Below are 18,762 nucleotides of genomic sequence, written 5' to 3' on the forward strand. Positions count from 1 at the left end.
CAACCCTTTAGGGACCTCATCCAACCCACCCCCCACTTCGCAGTCTTTGCCTCTCTGCCCAATCTATGCTCAACGAGACCCCCAAGGTGTGCAGCCCCTGGAAGGCAGGAAGAAGTGACCCAAAGTCCAGGCATGGCTTTCGTTCCAAAATGGGGGGGTCTGAGACATCCCGGCGGGTTATTTTCCGTCGCAACTTTGCCTCGGGTCCTTGAGTGGTGGCCCTGGGAAGAGAGTTTGGGTTGGGAGCCGCCTTCAAATCGGTTTCCTTCAAGGTTTAGCCTTCTTGTCTGTGAAGAGGAACCTTCTGGGCTTCTCGCTCTGCCGGGGAAAAAAAAACAGAGGGAGGTTGATCCGAGGGGTCTTTTTAGAAAGACCCTTCCCCAGAAAATGCAGTTCTGGAGATTCCTGGCAGGGTGAAAACCAGGAACATTAGGGGCTGGAAGGCTCTCCATATGCTCGGATGCTGCGTGGTTTTTTTTCTTTTTTTTTTCAAATTCAGGAGATTCTATCTCTCTGTCCATTGGTCCGTCCGTCCATCTATCATCCACCCACTCACCTATCTCTCTTCCCTTCTCTCTCCCTCTCCTTCCTTCCTTCTTTCCTCTTTCTTTCCTTCTTTCTTTTCTTCCTTCCTCCACGACATCCTCCCCTCCCTGGATTTTGGATGTTAAACCTAGATAACCCTTTCTTTTTAATTGACCTGCCATCCCCTGCTTTGCTCACCTCTGAAACTAAAGACTCATCGTCGGGACAAGAAGCAACAGATGAAAACTAACCAAGGAGAGAAGCAACCTAGAACTAAGGAGAGACATTTCCCGACTGTTCGAACATTTAATCCGTGGAACAGTTTGCTACCAGAAGTTATAAATTGCTCCAACACTGGAGGTTTTTAAGGAGAGATTGTACAACCATTTGTCTGAAGTGGTGTGGGGTTTCCTGGCTAGGCAGAGGGTTGGACTAGAAGACCTCCAAGGTCCCTTCCAACTCTGTTATTCTATTCTATTACGTACCACCTGAAACCCTGCCGATTAACCTGGGGTGAATACTAAAGGTGACAGTACCTTTTGGGTGACTTTTCCTTCTATTCTTTTCCCCGGCAGGTAGGGGATTTGCTCATAGGGATTCTCCAGAGATGCAGCTTGACTTGTGACCGAGGAACGTTGAGAGTAAGGATCATTTATTTTTTCATACGGGCTCTCAGGCTTGGTCTGAATCTTGGAGACATGACCAAACTTTGCGGAGATTTGATCGAAAGTCCCTTTGGACGTGGTCAAGGAAGTCTTGGGCGGCTTTTCCGAGCCAAGGAAGATACTTTTTGCCCACCTGAACGATTCCTGAGTATTCGTTGTATTGTCCACCCGTAAGGCAGACGGTTGGTTTTTCAACTGAAAGATCTCCTCATCCACGCGTTCCTTTGGATGTTCAAACCAGGATTTGAGTTGGTTTAGTTGGCCGTGTTCCTTGTTGCCCACCGACCTCGCGTTGATCCCAAGAGGAGAGTTGTGGAACGCCGTTGAGTCTTTGGATTTATTCGGCAACGTAGGAGATAATTTTGAAGGCGGGTCATTAGGAATGGTTGATTTATTGGAAGATGGAAAGGTGGACCAGTAACTGGGGGGCTCAGCAGGTATCCAAAAGTTTTGGGGTTGGCCCAAGGCAGTCCTGGGATAAATGGTGATTGCTTGAGATCTCTCTGCAGGATTCACTTTTATGGTGAATGGTGTGTCTGATCGCTTGGCCAATCCAAACATGGTCCCTGTCTTCCTTTGGCAAGGAAAGGAAAGACCTTGGCCTGGCCCTACAGGTTCCTTTGCTTGAGGGTCCCCCAAACTTCTGTCCCTCTCTTTTGACTTCTCCAAGCTCCTTTTATCTAAAGGAGGCTTCTTCACGGCTGAATAAATGGTTCCTTCATCTCCAATCTCTTCCTCCAAGGACAGTGACTCCAGCAAGCGGGACCTGTCTGGTATAGGTGGCGCTTCGTCTGGATCCTCCTGTGTTTGATTAAAGGCAAGGAAGGAAATAGACAGTTTGCGGAGGAGAACGTCTACTTGTTGGATGAACTTCTCAAGAGGTACCTTCTGGCTGTGGACTCTTCCTTGCCATGATAGGCGAGCAAAGAAGATAAGAAACAGAAAGAGGGCAGAGAAGAGCAATGATGAGGGGACCAGAGGCTAGAACATATGAAGAACGGTGGCAGGAACTGGGTTTGTCTAGTTTAATGAAAAGAAGGAGTAGGGGAGACATGATAGCAGTCTTCCAATATCTCAGGGGCTGCCCCAGAGAAGAGGGAGTCAAGCTATTCTCCAAAGCCACAGAGGGCAGGACAAGAAGCAATGGATGGAAACTCATCAAGGAGAGAAGCAACCTAGAACTAAGGAGGAATTTCCTGACAGAACGATTAACCAGTGGAACAACTTGCCTCCAGAAGTCATAAATGCTCCAACACTGGAAGTTTTTTAAAAAGATATTGGATAACATTTGTCTGAAGCGATGTAGGGTTTCCTGCCTAGGCAGGGGGTTGGACTAGAAGACCTCCAAGGACCCTTCCAACTCTGTCATTCTATTTTAGAATATAACCTTTCCCCGTTGCTGAGTTCCAGCAACCAGTCTTGAAAGCCGCACCTCCTCAAACAAGGAGGAACATCTGAGATGTCAACATTAATTGTTACCAATTCCTCCCTCTTTGGAAGATGGTTTCCTCCACTCCTTGGCAGCCTCCTCAACGCTGCCATATTGTTGAGATGAGACCAACCCATGAATTGCTATTGCTCCTGGGGAGTAAGTAGGCTGAGGATATTTTAAATCAGTGCCCCAAAACGTTGCATCTTGCAACAGTAAATGCCACCATTGAACCATCAATGCCACCACAGAACTCTGCTTCTTCTGAAGATCTCACCAGGAGTTACATAGTGAGGATAACTATGATACAAAACTGAGCTGCCCAAGATGATTTAGGATCCAGATCTTGGATCCTTCTAACTTTCAGTTTCCATGCATACAAAGCGGGGATCTCACCACTTTGAAGGACATGGGGTTGAAGGAAGCTGGTTTAGATCACTCTCCAAAACCTACCTTTGAATTTTGACGTCCTTTGAAAAGAGACTTCTGCTCTTCCTGAAGTGGAATCCTTGGATGTCCTGGCTGATCGGTGAAATGACTCCGGGTAACCAGCAAATCGGCTGATGGGTTCCTGCTCAGCGTTGAAGCATCTGCCCTGGGACTTCTGTCTGAAGATATTTCATCATATGTGCTTTTCTCCTCCAGCTATGAAAATGGAAGAACATGGAGGGAGATATAGCATGTTAGACCATTACCGTTAATTTAGAATGATAGAAAATTCTTTGGGCAGCCCAGAGACCATGGACCCAAAATACCCTCCTAAACTTTTAAAAGAAAGGTCTTGAAAACCACAGCTACAGTACATCAATAGTAATTCAAAAGTATGAATTTTAGCTCTGAGAAAACTAAAATGGAACTTTGGTTCTCGACTTCTCTGAAACGCATCAAATTTGGTATTCAATGCATTTTTGGCATGAACGTTTTGTCCTGGTACTCATTGTTTGTATGGTACTCAACACACAAGACAGAATTTGTGTTGGCTGCCTTGTGACTCACTATGTTACTCCTTATGGGAAAAATTGCTTGGTGCTCATCACGTCTCCCAGAACCAATTAAAAATAAGTGTTGAGGCACCACTGTATCCCATGATGCTAAAATGAAATTCTTGGATGAAGAAGGATATCTCTGGCTGTCTTAGGAAGCCTCAAAGGAGCGTCTTCTACTGATTGCAACTGGGTGGTAAGACACAGACCCTTAGCTAAATAGCACTAGCAATGACACTTAGACTTATATAACATTTCATAGGGATTTCCAGCCCTCTGTAAGTGGTTTGCAGAGTCAGCCTCTTGCCCCCAACAATCTGGGTCCTCATTTTACCAACCTTGGAAGGACAGAAGGCTGAGTCCACCTTGAACCGATCATGATTGAGCTGCTGGCAGTCAGCAGAGTCAGCCTGCAATACTGCATTCTAACCACAAGGAAGGAAGGAAGGAAGGAAGGAAGAAAGGAAGGAAGGAAGGAAGGAAGGAAGGAAGGAAGGAAGGAAGATAGCAATAGCACTTAGACTTCTACACCACTCCATAGTGCTTTTACAGCTCTCTGTTAGCGGTTTCCAGAGTCAGCCTCTTGCCCCCAACAATCTGGGTCCTCATTTTACCCTCCTTGGAAGGCCGGAAGGCTGAGTCCACCTGGAGCCTGGTGAGAATCGAACTGCCAAATTGCCGTCAGCCGTCAGCCAGCAGAAATAGCCTGCAGCACTGCACTCTGACCACTGTGCCACCGAGGCTCTTCAAGGCAACAAAACCACAGGATGAGCATTTACGTTCGCCTAATTGGGTTGGAGAGGCTACATTACAGTTCAGCAGCCCGACCCACCTTGGGACAGGCCGAGGTGAGGTTTTCTCCAAAAGGCCGGATTTCAGACCTCTGGTAGTAGCTGATGAGTTCAGCCAAATGCCCATGTGTCCGAGAGTCTCCGGATACGACGTACTGCCCGCTGCGGTGGCAGTTGATGACAAAATGACGGCAGCGATCTTTCCCTCTGCAAGTCAAAAAGCAGGCCATCGGATCCTGAGCAGGCACCGAGGGCAACATGCAGCTTGTCCTGGTTCCCTTCTTGACTCCGCAACCCCCAAAGGGAAAAAACCAAAGTCAGGTAGACTTCCCAAGAAAGCCAAGTTGAATTTCCAGCGAATTCCAAATCACCCAGTTGGTGCTATCATCCCTACCTGGGCTATCTAGGTTCCGCCTTTCATTTGCCTCTCACCTGCCTGCCCAGGTGCCAAGTCTAGCCCCATTTGGCCCAACCAGGAAGGAGAATGGGATGGATGTCTCAGGGAGGAGATATTTGGGGAGGGACAGAGAGAGAGAGAGAACAGCCCAGTGGCTCTTCCTCCTGCCTCTCCTCTCCCTCCCAGCTATCCTGAAGTCACACCTGCCAATTCAGCCCCTGAACTGGACAGTTTAAAGCCTCGTGCCATTGCATGGTTTTGCCCTGAAGTATGACACAAACAAGCTGACTTTCGCTACGCTCGGCTAGATTTGGCACTAACCTGTGGCTTATAGTGATGTAGTGATGCCAGAAATAGACGTTTCCTACTGGGAATATACTGTATTTTATTGTAAATATTGCTTTGAATCATAGGTTCTGTTCAGTTGTACTAGCAGTTTGATCTCTCTCATAATATTTTATTTGTCTATCAGTCCCTAATCTCTTTCCTTTCCTTTCCTTTCCTTTCCTTTCCTTTCCTTTCCCTTTTCCCCCTTCCCTTCCCTTCCCTTCCTTCCCTTTCCTTTCCTTTCCTTTCCTTTCCTTTTTCCCCTTTCCTTCCCTCCCCTTCCTTTCCTTTTTCCCCTTTCCTTTCCTTTCCTTTCCTTTCCTTTCCTTTCCTTTCCTTTCCTTTCCTTCCTTTTCTTCCTTCCCTTCCCTTCCCTTCCTCTCCTCTCCTCTCCTCTCCTCTCTCCTCTCCTCTCCTCTCCTCTCCTCTCCTCTCCTTTCCTTTCCTTTCCTTTCCTTTCCTTTCCTTTCCTTTCCTTCCCTTCCCTTCCCTTCCCTTCCCTTTTCTTCCTTCCCTTCCTTTCCTTTCCTCTCCTCTCCTTTCCTCTCCTCTCCTCTCCTTTCCTTTCCTTTCCTGCCTGCAGCCCATTAGACAAACCCTCATTCCCATGCAATTTCATTGCTTCCAGTCTAGAAAAGATCACCTAGAATCTGCCTAGCCCAGGTTACTTTCTTCAACACATTTAACCTCAGGTCCACCTGGCTGAGACCCCGCTTGCATTCTTTGCCAAAGAGCCAAAGGCGGAACGACTGACCCGGAGAAAGCCCAACAATCCATCTCCACAGCCTTTCAAGAACTGAATTCAGAGTCACTGGAGCCCTGGGACATGAAGAAAGAGACCAGACCCAACAGGGATTCGGGAACAGGGAGATTCGCACCCACGAATGTTGGCTTTTCTCACCCTGGGAGAAGCCAAAATGCCGGGACTTACCGGTAGGAAAGGATGTAGCCAAAAGCTTTTTCGTTCAGCCTGATGAGGAAGCAGCCAAACTCTTCGTTTTCCAGCAGCGTCTCAGCTTCCCTGATACAAAAAGAGGAATTTTGACAAAGATTTGCTTTTTACATCTAGCTGTGATGAAGAAGTTCTAAAAATCAACATAAATAGATAGATAGATAGGTAGGTAGGTAGGTAGGTAGATAGATAGATAGATGATAGATAGATAGATAGATAGATAGATAGATAGATAGATAGATAGATAGATAGATAGATAAATAGGTAGATAGATAGATGATAGATAGATAGGCAATGATATACTAATTCTACAAAGGGCAGATCTTTCATAATCTTAAAATAGATGTGGCTTCCAAGCCATGTCTCCTGTTTTAGGAGCGAGAGATGCAACGGACTGAAATTCTGCTTTCTCACGATCAGAAAAGGGTTGTTAGCTTACTGCCTGCTCAGGAATCCATGAAACCAGTCTGGCAATCTGCCATCTTGCAACAGGAGAACGATCTGGGTTTCCAGAAACCATCTTAGGATCAGGTCTTTAAGCATCCCCGAAGGCTGCCCTTCCCTTCCTGAGGAGGGGGCTCCCACCGGCTCATTCTGCATCGTCTTGCCTTCCCGAAAGAGATGCGGAATGACCCAGGGAGACAAATATATATGCGTATTCTTTTTTTTTTTTTTTACAGCTTCTCAAAACACTCATTTGCTTACTGTGCTTCGGCGGCCTTTCTGGATGGCTGAAGCCGTTCATCATCTCAAATGTCCTTATTTGCAGAGTTGGCAACTTGGCTTGGGACCAGGTGAGAGAAGCTCAAGAAAAGGAAGTGTCTTCCCCCCTCCCCACCATCAGAGGCTGTGCACCATGTTAGTTCTACTTTGGGTGTATGGATATGGCCATTAACAGGGTTTAACCTGGTTAGAACCCGGGCTGGTAGCCATAGGATGGGTTTGTTCTATGTATCAGGTAGATATATTGGAAAGGGAAGAGAGGGAAGGAAGGGAGGAGGGAAAGAAGGAAAGGGAAGAGGGAAAGAAAAGAAAAGGAGAAGGAAGAAAAGGGAGGGAGGGAGAGAGGGAGGAAAGGTGGAAGGAAGGATGGGAGGGAGGAAAAAAGGAAGGAAAAGAAAGGAGAGAGGGATGAAGGAAGGGAGGGAGGGAGGGAGGGAGGAAGAGAGGGTGGAAGGAAGGAAAGGAGGAAAGGAGGGAGTAAATAAGTAAAGAAAGAAAAAAGAAAAGGAAGGATGGAGGGGAGGAAGAAAGAAAGGAGGGAGGGAGGGAGGAAGGTGGGGAATTCTGGGAGTTGAAGTCCATGCATCTTCAAGTAGGCAATGTCGATAAATCCTGCACTAAGCTGTCCTTCATCCTCAGCCTGATGGTCATCATCTTCCTTTTTCTAGATGTACCTGGTCAACTCCAGGTGTGTATAGCATCTGGACACCATATTGCCACTTGGAGCTTGGCTTGGACCCTTCCGCATTGTACCAGGAAGCTAAAGAGAACCAACAGTAGATGCTTGACAATTTCTGGCCAATGATCTTAATTGCAGGATTGCATTAACCGAATCTTGCAACTCTGCAAGTATTTCTCCTTCTCTTTTCCTTTTCCTTTGTGGGAAACCAGGGAGGGTCCCTTCTGAGATGCTTCCCACACCCCTTTTCCTCCGGTGGGCTCCGCTGCCTCTTCTCTATCCATGCCCTAGCCTGCAGCTCTCCCTCCTGTCTCCAAGGTCATTCTCACCTACCATCAAAACCATCCCAATTCTCATTAAGGAAACCCTGAAGGGTTTGCAACCCCCTCATTCACTCTGTCTTGTTCCCTCTCTAGCTCGCCTCCCTCACCTGGCAGGGCAGTGGAAAGCCATGCAAATAATCCCACCTGTTCCTGCCTGAATTGTCCCAGGGGAAAATGCAAATGTGCGCCTGTTAGGTGAACAGCATCATTTTACATTCAAAGTCACCCAAACGTCAAACAAAAGGAAGTGGAAAATATGTAAATGCTGCAGACTCCACACAGTTCCTATAGATGGCATGAGCTGTGAACTCGCTTTCAAACTGAATATGTTTTTAATTCTAGGACAATCTAGAGCAACGTTTCTTCAGCTTAGCAACTTTAAGAGGTGTAAACTTCAACTCCTTGACTGGGTTGAGGAATTCTGGGAGTTGAAGTCCACTTATCTGGATAAAAATACACACATGGTTGGAAAAAAAACGATGAAACAACACATAGATTTGAAACCTGAAACATTATTATTAGGAACGGTACCTGAAGGTTACAGTAAAGGGGAAAAAAAACATATTTAAACATACATGTATTAACAGCAGCTAGAATTGTATTTGCTCAGAATTGGAAAAGCAATAAGTTACCGATAGAGCGAAAAGTAATTGAGAAAATACGTGAATGTGCAGAAATGAATAGGTTAACATTGGTAATCAAAGAAAAAGAAGAAACGGAATATTATACGGCGTGGGATTTATTTAATGAATGGTTGGAAAATAAAACAAATTAAAATGTCTAAAGTAGTAAGATAAGATTGTTAAAAATAGTTGTAAGAAAATGTGATTATTGTTACATGGATAAGAAAGGTATTCATATAATTGTAAGCACAAGATATAGGTATCCAGTTGACACATGGTTGAAATGATATGGAATTATTGTAAAATATAAAATAAAAAATATTTTCAAAAAAAAAAAAGAAGTCCATGTATCTGAAATGGTATAGGTTCTCCTGCTTGAGCAGGAGGCTGGATAAGATGACCTCCAAGGTCTCTATTCTATTCTATTCTATTCTATTCTATTCTATTCTATTCTATTCTATTTTCTCTTCTCTTAAAGTTGCCAAGCTTGAGAAATACTGGGTTAAATTCAAGAACACACTAAGCCCTAATGTCTTTTTTTTTTTTAAATCAGCCACAACGAGCTGATAAACCATCACAGTTGACACCTAACCAATTTCCTGAGCAACAGGAAATGAGCAGGTTGGTTTTTCTGCCTTTCTCTCTGGCAGGATATCATTTTGATTAAATAGGTTTTTTTTTTTAAATAAAGAAAGATACCTGATACAAGCTATTGGAAAATATAGGAAAAGAAAGCAATCAAAGAGAAAGTTAAAAATGCAACAAAAGGAGGAAAATAGTAAAAGAAATATAAGAACAGACACACGCCAAGAAGTGGCTTTCAGTCTTCTTTACCACAGTTATAAGCAGAAGCATAAATTTATTTCTTACTCTATGATTACAACTCACTTTTTAAAACCTTTTTTTTTTAAATCATCAAAGAAAAGTTCCCTTTTTTTGGTAGCTTTTGGGGTTGCTGTTGTCACTTCCTTAATTTGTCGGTTATCCTTTTTCTTTGCGTCTTCTATTTTATATTCTTTTGAAATTTAATAAAGTTTTGATTAAAAAAACCCATAAATCGTAAATTAGATATTGCCCCCCCCAAAATCCCTTAGTCCCAATAAAAAGTAGATATTGTCCTATTGTTGATCAAGGAAGTCAGTGTAGCCTTTCCAGCAAGATCCATCCTTTTCACCAACCATTCCTCCCTCAGGGTTCCCATCTTGGTACATTAAAATAATGTGCAATATATGTATTCCACAGTTATGTACAAAAGGACAATTCTGTAACATTTTTCCCCAACAGTTTGTCACTCAATCCCCAAAAGAAAAACCTCTGGTTTCAACAGTCAAATCAATCTTTAAAATCCTCCCAACCGGTGTTTGCATGCAGGCTGGATTTTCTGCACACAATATTTGCTATTTCCTTAATTTTAATGGAAAGACTTGACTTCAACTCTCAAAATTCTTTTACAAGGTTAAGGGCAGAAATATTGCTGTGCCCTCTAGGGGCCGATCCAGGCAACATTCTTTGGCGTTTGAATGGTCATAAGCTGCATTTGGTCTGTACGGATTTTAAACCCTGCAAAGTAAACTTATATCCCAGCAGGAAGGTCCCTCCAACTACAGAAAGTAAATCCCCCCCCTTTCTAGCACTGATGATGTTACCTAGTTGGGTAATGAAATGTCTGCAAGAAAACAAACGAGCTCGGGAATCATTAAGGACTCCTCCTCCTCCTCCTCTTCCCCTCTTCCTCCTCCTCCTCCTCTTCTTTGCAACCTCCACTCCCTTCTAGCACTGATAATGTTATCTAGTTGGGTAATGAAACATCTGCAAGAAAACAATCCAGCTCAGAGAGCATTAAGGACCCCACAGTCCTCCTCCTCCTCCTCCTCCTCCTCCTCCTCCTCCTCTTCCTCTTCCTCCTCCTCCTCCTCCTCCTCCTCCTCTTCTCTGCAACCTCCACTCCCTTCTAGCACTGATAATGTTATCTAGTTGGGTAATGAAACATCTGCAAGAAAACAATCCAGCTCAGAGAGCATTAAGGACCCCACAGTCCTCCTCCTCCTCCTCCTCCTCTTCCTCTTCCTCCTCCTCCTCCTCCTCTTCTCTGCAATCTCCACTCCCTTCTAGCACTGATAATGTTATCTAGATGGGTAATGAAACATCTGCAAGAAAACAATCCAGCTCAGAGAGCACCAAGGACCCCACAGTCCTCCTCCTCCTCCTCCTCCTCCTCCTAATAGCAAACAATGGTTCTGACTTCCATTCTTCTAAAGAACATAGGCGTGGTGATGATGCCAGCCCCTCGGCGTTTTTTCAAAGCGGAATAAACATTTCAGTTTCTTGAGCTTTCATGCACTTCCTTTTTCTCCTATTTTTGGCCTCCTGGCCTTCAGTGAAGGCACAACTTCCCCGTTTGTTGCTTTACTCAAGCAGCTTTCGAGATCTGAACGAAGACCGAGAAGCGAAGAGATGTTTGGTTTAGCAGCCAAGATCTCGCACTGCCTCCTGCCTCTCCTGTTGCTCAGAGAAGCTGCAGGTAAGGCTCTCATCCTACCTCTTGCTTTGGTTCCTTGGTGGGGGGGGAGGGTCTCTTTTTTCCTACTGGGAATTTGTCACGGAGTGGAATTCAGGATGTGGGATCTACAGAAGCCTTAGAGCCAAAGAGGAAGACGCAGCCTCTCCTTAAGGGGTCTTGCTGTGTTTTTATTTGGAACGAGCCAGCCGTGTGCAGCGGCCTCCAAAAAAGCCAATGCAATCCTAAACTGCATTAACAGAGGGATACAATCCAGATCAAGGGAGGTCCTAATACCACTCTACAAAGCCTTAGTAAGGCCACCCCTGGAGCGCTGCATCCAGTTTTGGTCACCACGCTCCCCCAAAAACGATGTTGAGACTTTGGAAAAAGTGCAGGGAAGAGCAACTCGGATGATTAAAGACTAAAACGTGTGAAGAACAGTTGCAGGAACCGGGTCTGGCTAGTCTAGGGAAAAGAAGGACCAGGGACGACATGATAGCAGTCTTCCAATATTTGAAGGGCTGCCAGAAAGAGGAAAGGGGTCAAATTATTCTCCAAAGCACCTGAGGGTAAGACAAGAAGCAACGGATGGAAACTCATCCAGGAGAGAAGCAACCTGGAATTTAGGAGAAACTTCCTAACCGTGAGGACAATTAACTAGGAGTTGCAAATGCTCCCTCCCTGGAGGCTTTTAAGAAGAGACTGGACAGTCAGCTGTCTCAAATGGCATAGGGTCTCCTCCTAGAGCAGGGGGTTGGACTAGAAGACCTCTAAGGTCCCTTGCAGCTCTATTCTGAGTGATTGAACTGATTCATGGAGGGAGGGCCGGCGGGGGGGAAAGGAGGAATATACTGGAGACTGGCAGGAGTTCAGGCTTGCTCTACCTGTCCACCTCTGTTTTTCTTCCCTCAGGTGCCACTTTTTTTCTCCAGTATGAAACTGTACCCATGACTCAAAACTGCAACGCATCCTTCGAGCACGGCGATGCTGCTTGGTGGGCCGGGCAGCACAATAGCTCTCTGCAAAAATTCGAAAGGTGGTGCGGCTATCCAAATGAGAGTCACAGTCCTTCCTCGTCCAAAAATAAGCATGAAAACTGCCCCAACAACTTTTCCTGGAGCCATTTCCACCGTGGCGGAATTTTTGCGTGCATAACCCCTCCGATCCTGCAAAATGCAAACCCCGTATTTACTTCAAAAGAGAACTGCACGAATTTCAATTTCTTCGTTGTAGCAATCGTAAAGAGCCCCAAAGGTGAGAAGTTTTTTTTGCAATTTTTTTTGGCAAGAAGTCCAAGTCATTTTGATGATTGAGATCAGCCATCCTCAAAGGTTTCAGTCTGAGCGCCCCGCTCCGTTGCAATTAGAAATGACTGAAGAGCTACCGTGGAGGCAAGCTATATGTGTTGATCTTCACTGTAATAGAAATTAAACCTGAGAATTTTTAAAAAATATTGATTTATTTGACTCTGCAGACCCACTGAAAAGGTCTGGTTTAGAGATCCAGATTTAGTTGCGTGCATTTTGGGAACCAACTAGAGAATTTTAACAGAATATTTGTAGCTCAAGGTTGAGCTGCAGAGTTTTTGGTGCTTTTTTGGGTGTTGTGGTTTTCAGGCAGATGTTTTATTACCCAACTAGGGAACATCGTCAGAAGGAAGTGTAGTTTGCTCTCTATTTATATACAGGTGCCTTGATGGTAATCATCAGTACTGATGATGTTTCCTAGTTGGGTAATGAAATATTTGCAGGGAATGTTTGCAGGAAAGTCATGGAGGAGGAGGAGGAGGAGGAGGAGGAGGAGGAGGAGGAGGAGGAGGAGGAGGAGGAGGAAGGACCCCACAGCTAGAGAATTTACAAGTTAAATCAGACTTGCACACAGAGGCCAACCGTAAAGGAAGAATGATATCCTATAAGACCAAGGTTCTCCAACCTTGGTCACAACATGGGGACTTCAATTCCCAGTATTCCTCAGCAGCATTCTGGGACTTGAAGTCCACACGTCGTAAAGGTGCCAAGGTTGTGGACCCCTGATATAAGACGAGGCACTACACCAACCTGCAAAATAGCAATGGAAAAAAAAATTGGACCCTGGGATCGAAGAAAATGCACCCCAACTGTAAGATGCAAAGTGCCACAGCCAGTGGTGGGATTCAATTTTTTTTTACTACTGGTTCTGTGGGTGTGGCTTGGTGGGCATGGTGTGGCTTGGTGGGCATGGCTTGGTGGGCGTGGCAGGGGAAGGTTACTGCAAAATCCCCCTTCCCTGCCCACCCCACTAACCTGCTTTCCAGCTCTGTTCTCCTCTGCAGGGCAACCAAAGGAGACGCAGCCGATCAGCTGGGACTCAATGGGAGGCGGAGAAGAGATGGGGTTGGCGGGGCCAGTCAGAGGCGGGATTGGCCGGTTCTCCGAATTATTCAAAATTTCCACTACTGGTTCTCCAGAACTGGTCAGAACCTGCTGAATACCACCTCTGCTCCCCACCCCACTGACCTGCTTTCCAGCTCCGTTCTCCTGGGCAGGGCAACCAAAGAAAACCCAGCCAATCAGCTGAGATTCAGGAGGCAGAGAATAGATGGGGGCGGGGCCAGTTAGAGGTGGTATTTGCCAGTTCTCCAAACTACCCAAAATTTCTGCTACCGGTTCTCAAGAACCGGTCCGAACCAGCTGAATACCACCTCTGGCCACAGCAAATGAGACAAAAATGTTGTGGGTCCATAACTTAACAAAAATATGCCTCTCATCTCAACCTTTTTTTTGTCAATTGCACTGCAGAGCAGCGTTCTGAAAACATTCATAGGAAAATAGAGGAAAACATCTCCATTAAGGAACAACAAAACTTTACTCTCTCTTGTGAGTTTGAACCGGGAAAGGACACAACCACTTTTGCTGTGTATTGGTTTAAAGAAACCACACCGAGCAAGTGCCTCTTTTCGGCTTCAAACGAAGACACCCACGCCCCCTCAATCGTCTTCTACGATGTCAACTGCTGTATTGATGATGCATTCCGAGGCCGACGAATCAATGGAACAATTTCACCTCAAAACCAGACCTACGCGGTTATAATCACCAATAGCACCATGGCCGACAACGGAGTCTACCTTTGTGTAGTGGCCGCTTATAATCGAGGATACACGTGGACAATAGAACGCAGGATATCTGTGAACGTGAGGAAAGGTGAGTTACAAAGGGTGAGAACTGAGCATCCCACCAATTCTGGCTATGAGGGCTGATTGGTGCTCCGTTGAGCTTGGCTGTTTCCTTGCAGACGTTTCATGACCCAACTGGGTAACATCATCAGTGCTAGAAAAGAGTGAGGTTTGCTCTCTATTTTATTCAGTGGCTTGTCCTGTCAGTATCAGTTTTCTTGGTGATTCCTTGTTTATGTTTTTCTTCACTGTTAGCTAGTTGTCCTGGGTTGGTAGTTCTTTCACTGGGGCGTTGTTGACTTCTTGGTCTACTCTTAACCTTGATGTTGGTCGCTGCTTCTCTGGGTGTTGACTGTGGGCAAGGAGATGTTTTGCATTTGCTTTGGTGAGAGTAAATCGCACTCTGTTTTAACACTGGTGATGTTGCCTGGTTGGGTAATGAAACATCTGCAAGCTCAAGCAAAACCAAGCTCAGAGAGCACTGAAGACCCCACAGTCCTCCTCCTCCACTTCCCCCTACAACTCCCTTCTAGCAATGATGGTGTTCCCTAGTTGGGTCATGAAACGTCTGCAAGAAAACAACCAAGCTCAGAGAACAGCAAGAACCCCACAGTCATTCTCCTCCTCCTCCTCCTCCTCCTCCTCCTCCTCCTCCTCCTCCTCCTCCTCCTCCTCCTCCTCACCAGCTCCACTGTCTTCTGGCACTGATCATGTAACCTAGTTGGGTCATGAAATGTCTGGAAGAAAACAGCCAAGCTCAGAGAGCCCAAAGGACCCCGCCAGTTCAACCCCGAGTTATAACTGTTTTTCTTCTATGGCGTTCTGCTTCAGATCCTTTCCCATGTCAGCAGTTGGAAACGATGCTTCCTAAAACGTGCCCTGAAGTGTCCATTTCCCCTTTCAGACTAATCTCATATGAATTTTTCATTTCTCTTTTTTTTAAGCATCGCCACAAAGCTCAAACGTTGGCTTCAAGATCAGCCTAGCAGCCATCACAGCAGCCGTGCTTCTGATGGGTGGGATAATTTTGTTCTTGTGTTGCAAGAAAAAAGCCAAAGGTAACCAAGAAGGATTTGACCAGGGTGGTGTCAAACCTTGCAGTTTGGGGAAGAAGCCTTTCAAATATACAAAATTCACTATATATATATTTATTATATTTTGTTCCAGGAAAGCCGCTGGAAAATCAACAAAGGTATTTGCCTATCGCACCGTTGAATAGAAATTGTATTTTTTTTCCCCCTTTACCCTGAAATGATTTTAAAATAATCTGTTTTATTTAGGGACCAGACTACAGTGGCAACAGAAGATTGTAAGTCAACTCTTCTTTCCATTACATTTAATTTCAGAGGGTGGTTTTTGAAACGAACATCATATCCTCAATATTTGGGGTGTAAATACTGAGATATTTCACAGGCCCACTTAATGGATATAATCAGCGCTGAATTCAAGGCCTTGACAATTCCCTGAAGCATCGGCTAATACCATACAGGCAAAAGATTTCTTTTAATACAAAATTCAGAAAATTTGTTATTAAAATGCTCAGAAAATACATTAACCTGTTTTATACATGTTTACCAGCTCGTTCTTCCATTCACCTAGTCAGGTTGCAGCCTCAAATTTACATTAAAAATAAAAAACGAAAAATATTTTTTTCCTTCCCTCCCACTGGCTTCCAGGTTCCCCGTATGCCGTTTCCAGCCGCAACGACCTAAATGCAGAAGACCTGGTTTATTCTCTAGCCACAGGTCCTGGGGAAGGCCCCTCTGCAGTGTGTTTCTCGCAGCAGAGCAAGCCAGCTGCTAGCATGCAACTAGGAGAAAACGTGGAAGCTCTTTATTCTAAAGTTTTGAAGGATAAAAATGATCCCTCCTTGGTCTCCAATTCCAGCGTATGACGTGCCTGATTTTCCAAAACTTTGCATTACTGAGCAGGGGAAATAGACAATTCTCCAAAACAGGAAGTGAAGTCAAGTGGTTTGGAGGAGTGCAGATTTTAGGACAACTTTCTGGAGTTGAGCGGGTGGAGGACTTTCTTCAGAGGACTTTCGCCAAAAAACATTTGAATTAGCTGGTTCCAGAACATCTGCCCAGCTCTTCTATCCTCCCTTCAAATTCCATGTGAGCGGCCATGTTTTGTTTTAATTTTCATTTTTGTACCCAGTGCCATTGCTAAAAATCCCAGCTGCTGCTTGTCTATGGAGATTCTCCATCTGTCACACCCTTGTTAGAGTCGGACTCTGAGGGAGAGGAGGAACAGCCGACAGGGAATGGAGGTGTGGCTCCAGAGGTTGTGGAGGAGGCTGGGGAAGGGCTGAGGCTGGCTGGGCAGTCAGAGGAGGACCCAGGCCCATCCCCTCTGCATCCTAGGACATGCAGGGAGGAATGGAGAAGGGAACAACTTGGTTTATGAGAGAGGAAGCGGCCATGATCCCCTTCATTGGTTGCAGCTGGGGAGAGTACTGTATAAGAGAGACGGTTACAACACAGCATTGCCAGAAGCAAAGTGTGTGTTATTTTGGGCTGAAGTTACCTTGGTTGGTGTCCTTCCAACAGACTGTGCCTTGTTATCTCCTTGAAGTTGGTAATTACTTATCCTGGTCCGTTGTGGCATTTCCTTCATTGTAGTTTGTTTTGTGTTTTTTATTTCACCTCTATCTGCTCATTAAGTTCAGACTGTATTGCTTTCTTTTGAAGACTATTATTGAATAAGTTTTATCTCAAACTGAGCATTATTGAACAGTGGGGCCAAGTTGGAGGCATTAAAGGGCGTTTATTTACATTTTGGATTTTGTTACGTTTGTGTTACACTCCAGGTCATCACACCATCAGTCAGGTCATGGTTGACCCAAAGGTGCTTTTTCCAAAAGGCACTTTCTGGTTTTTCTTTCTTTGAAAACATTTTCCTTCTCATCCAAGTGGTGAACTGAAGAAGCTTCTTGGATGAGAAGCGAAATGTTTTCAAGGAAAAAATAAAAGAAGAAAATCCAGTTGCCTTTTGTCAAAAGCATCTTTGGGACACCTGCTGCTTGGAGCATTAACTGCCAGTGGTCTTCATGCCTCATGATTGAAAACCGTTTATGGACTTTTTGTCTTAACCATAATTGAATGATTGGAAACCTTTTATGGGCTTTTTGCTGCCAATGGATAAAAACGAATAGGAGTCATTGCTTCAAAAGAGGTCATTTAGGGGAAGAAGGCAATCAGGATATATCATTTGGGAAGGTGGAGATAGTAATTCTGATGTTGGTAACCGCTGCAAAAAAATGATTGAAAATCACTTCTTTAGATATCTTTCTTTTGCCTTTTTCTTTTATTCTTTCCTTTCTTTTTCTCTCTTTTTCTGTTTCAAGTTTCTGTTGTTTTTGAATCTTGTGCAAAATTGTCTTTCAGGAACATAGTTATAGAAAGGGAGGCTTCCCAAGTGTGCAGTGTATATGTTAAGACGTATTACGATGTCCTACAAGGACAGCTCAGACCTCTTAAGATCTTCAAGTTCATTCTTCTTTGAAGCAGTCAAACCAAACATGGGATTTCCATGTGTAGCATCTGTTTAAAACATTCTTTGCAAGCCGGTTGGGTGGTTTTTTTTTCTTTTCTTTCATTGATGGTCCATTAGATGGCAGCCTTGTCTGTTATGAGAGACAGACTTTTAGCCAGAAGGCACTAAGATCTGAAATTACCACTGCTGGTCTTCAGCTGCAGTAGCTATTTATGGAGTCGGTTTCCAAGGTTGGGTAGGGGAGAAGTTGTAACAAGCTAGAGAAAGGTAGCCTTTTCCCCACCTGATCTCCAAAACTTGTCATTCTTAAATAAGAAGAAAAAGGAGATTTATTACCCATGTCAAGTTCACTTTTAGAATGGCGAGGAAGATCTATTTTGGACGTCAAGAGTGTTGCTTGAGGTCACGTTCAATTCTTGAACCAAAGGGTCAGCCTCAATGCTCCATATAAATCATTAGGATTTTATTGGCTGTCTTCATTTTTGGACTGAAAAAAAGAGACCCTTTGGAGGAATTACCTCACCATGATTCCCTTTAAATCCTAAGAGTTAGGATTAGGAGTAAACTGGAGCGGGAAAAGAGAGAGGAGCTCACTGTTTACATCTTAAATTTTGTGTTCCTAAACAAATCGTTGCTTTTATAAATTTAAGGTTAGGTGCTTGGAGTGCAATACATGTAGGTTCAATCCAGAACATGCCTAACTTAGCAACTCATCCCAGTGTAAATCCTATTTTAGTGTAGTCACTCAACCCATCTAATGAAGGCAGCTTTAGCCCTTGCAACTTCCAAGAAAGAGTTAGTGAGAAAGGATGCTATACCAGAATCCTTCTGGAGAATTTAGGCAATCCAGGTAGATAATGCAAATTTGGATAGATTACTACTGTTAGATAAAGTGGATCTCATTCGATGCATTTGGTAGCATCCTTTCTCACTAACTCTTTCTTGGAAGTTGCGAAAGCTAAAGCTGCCTTCGTGAGATGTATTGAGTGTTTGGAGCCAATTTGTTCAGAGGATTGTTGAGTCAGGAGTTGGACTAGAAGTCTTCTAACATCCCTTCCAACTCTGTTATTCCAAGAGTAATTTCAGATGTGTGCTTCCTAATTTCTCAGGAATGAGGCAGACCATTCTTCTAATCCCCTTCTCAACTAGCTGAGATCCTCAATCCCACGTTGCTTGCAATTCATTGAATGCGTTTC

At 44.6% G+C, this 18,762-nt stretch overlaps 2 protein-coding genes across 2 annotated transcripts; one reads left to right on the top strand and one right to left on the bottom strand.

Annotated features, from left to right (window-relative positions):
- Positions 1 to 267: 267 nt before the first annotated feature.
- SH2D7 (SH2 domain containing 7) lies at positions 268 to 6,677 on the bottom strand. Its single transcript, XM_087941768.1, has 6 exons — positions 6,509 to 6,677; positions 6,049 to 6,138; positions 4,435 to 4,600; positions 3,073 to 3,264; positions 1,062 to 1,991; positions 268 to 318 (listed from the first exon to the last, which is right to left on the bottom strand). The coding sequence occupies exons 1-6, from the start codon at positions 6,667 to 6,669 to the stop codon at positions 268 to 270; spliced, it is 1,590 nt and encodes a 529-aa protein (XP_087797894.1). The 5' UTR covers positions 6,670 to 6,677.
- A 4,102-nt stretch (positions 6,678 to 10,779) lies between these two features.
- LOC113442390 (uncharacterized) lies at positions 10,780 to 16,846 on the top strand. The gene is made up of 7 exons (XM_026709947.2): positions 10,780 to 10,938; positions 11,830 to 12,171; positions 13,695 to 14,096; positions 15,013 to 15,126; positions 15,236 to 15,260; positions 15,349 to 15,377; positions 15,745 to 16,846. Exons 1-7 carry the CDS (start codon positions 10,872 to 10,874, stop codon positions 15,960 to 15,962), a joined length of 1,197 nt encoding a protein of 398 aa, XP_026565732.2. The 5' UTR covers positions 10,780 to 10,871; the 3' UTR covers positions 15,963 to 16,846.
- The last annotated feature ends 1,916 nt before the right edge of the window (positions 16,847 to 18,762 follow it).

Source organism: Pseudonaja textilis, chromosome 13 (assembly GCF_049901715.1).
Source record: "Pseudonaja textilis isolate UNSWEBS1 chromosome 13, rPseTex1.2, whole genome shotgun sequence".
In the NCBI taxonomy this organism is placed as follows: domain Eukaryota; kingdom Metazoa; phylum Chordata; class Lepidosauria; order Squamata; family Elapidae; genus Pseudonaja; species Pseudonaja textilis.

Excerpts from the sequence above, each read along its gene's own strand:
- SH2D7 (XM_087941768.1), bottom strand. The coding sequence starts at position 6,669 with ATGCAGAATGAGCCGGTGGGAGCCCCCTCCTCAGGAAGGGAAGGGCAG. Across the intron at positions 4,601-6,048 it reads GGCTACATCCTTTCCTACCG|AGGGAAAGATCGCTGCCGTC; the intron begins GTAAGTCCCGGC and ends TTTGACTTGCAG. Across the intron at positions 1,992-3,072 it reads AAGGACGTCAAAATTCAAAG|GAGGATCCAGACGAAGCGCC; the intron begins GTAGGTTTTGGA and ends AATCAAACACAG.
- LOC113442390 (XM_026709947.2), top strand. The coding sequence starts at position 10,872 with ATGTTTGGTTTAGCAGCCAAGATCTCGCACTGCCTCCTGCCTCTCCTG. Across the intron at positions 10,939-11,829 it reads GTTGCTCAGAGAAGCTGCAG|GTGCCACTTTTTTTCTCCAG; the intron begins GTAAGGCTCTCA and ends TTCTTCCCTCAG. Across the intron at positions 12,172-13,694 it reads AATCGTAAAGAGCCCCAAAG|AGCAGCGTTCTGAAAACATT; the intron begins GTGAGAAGTTTT and ends ATTGCACTGCAG.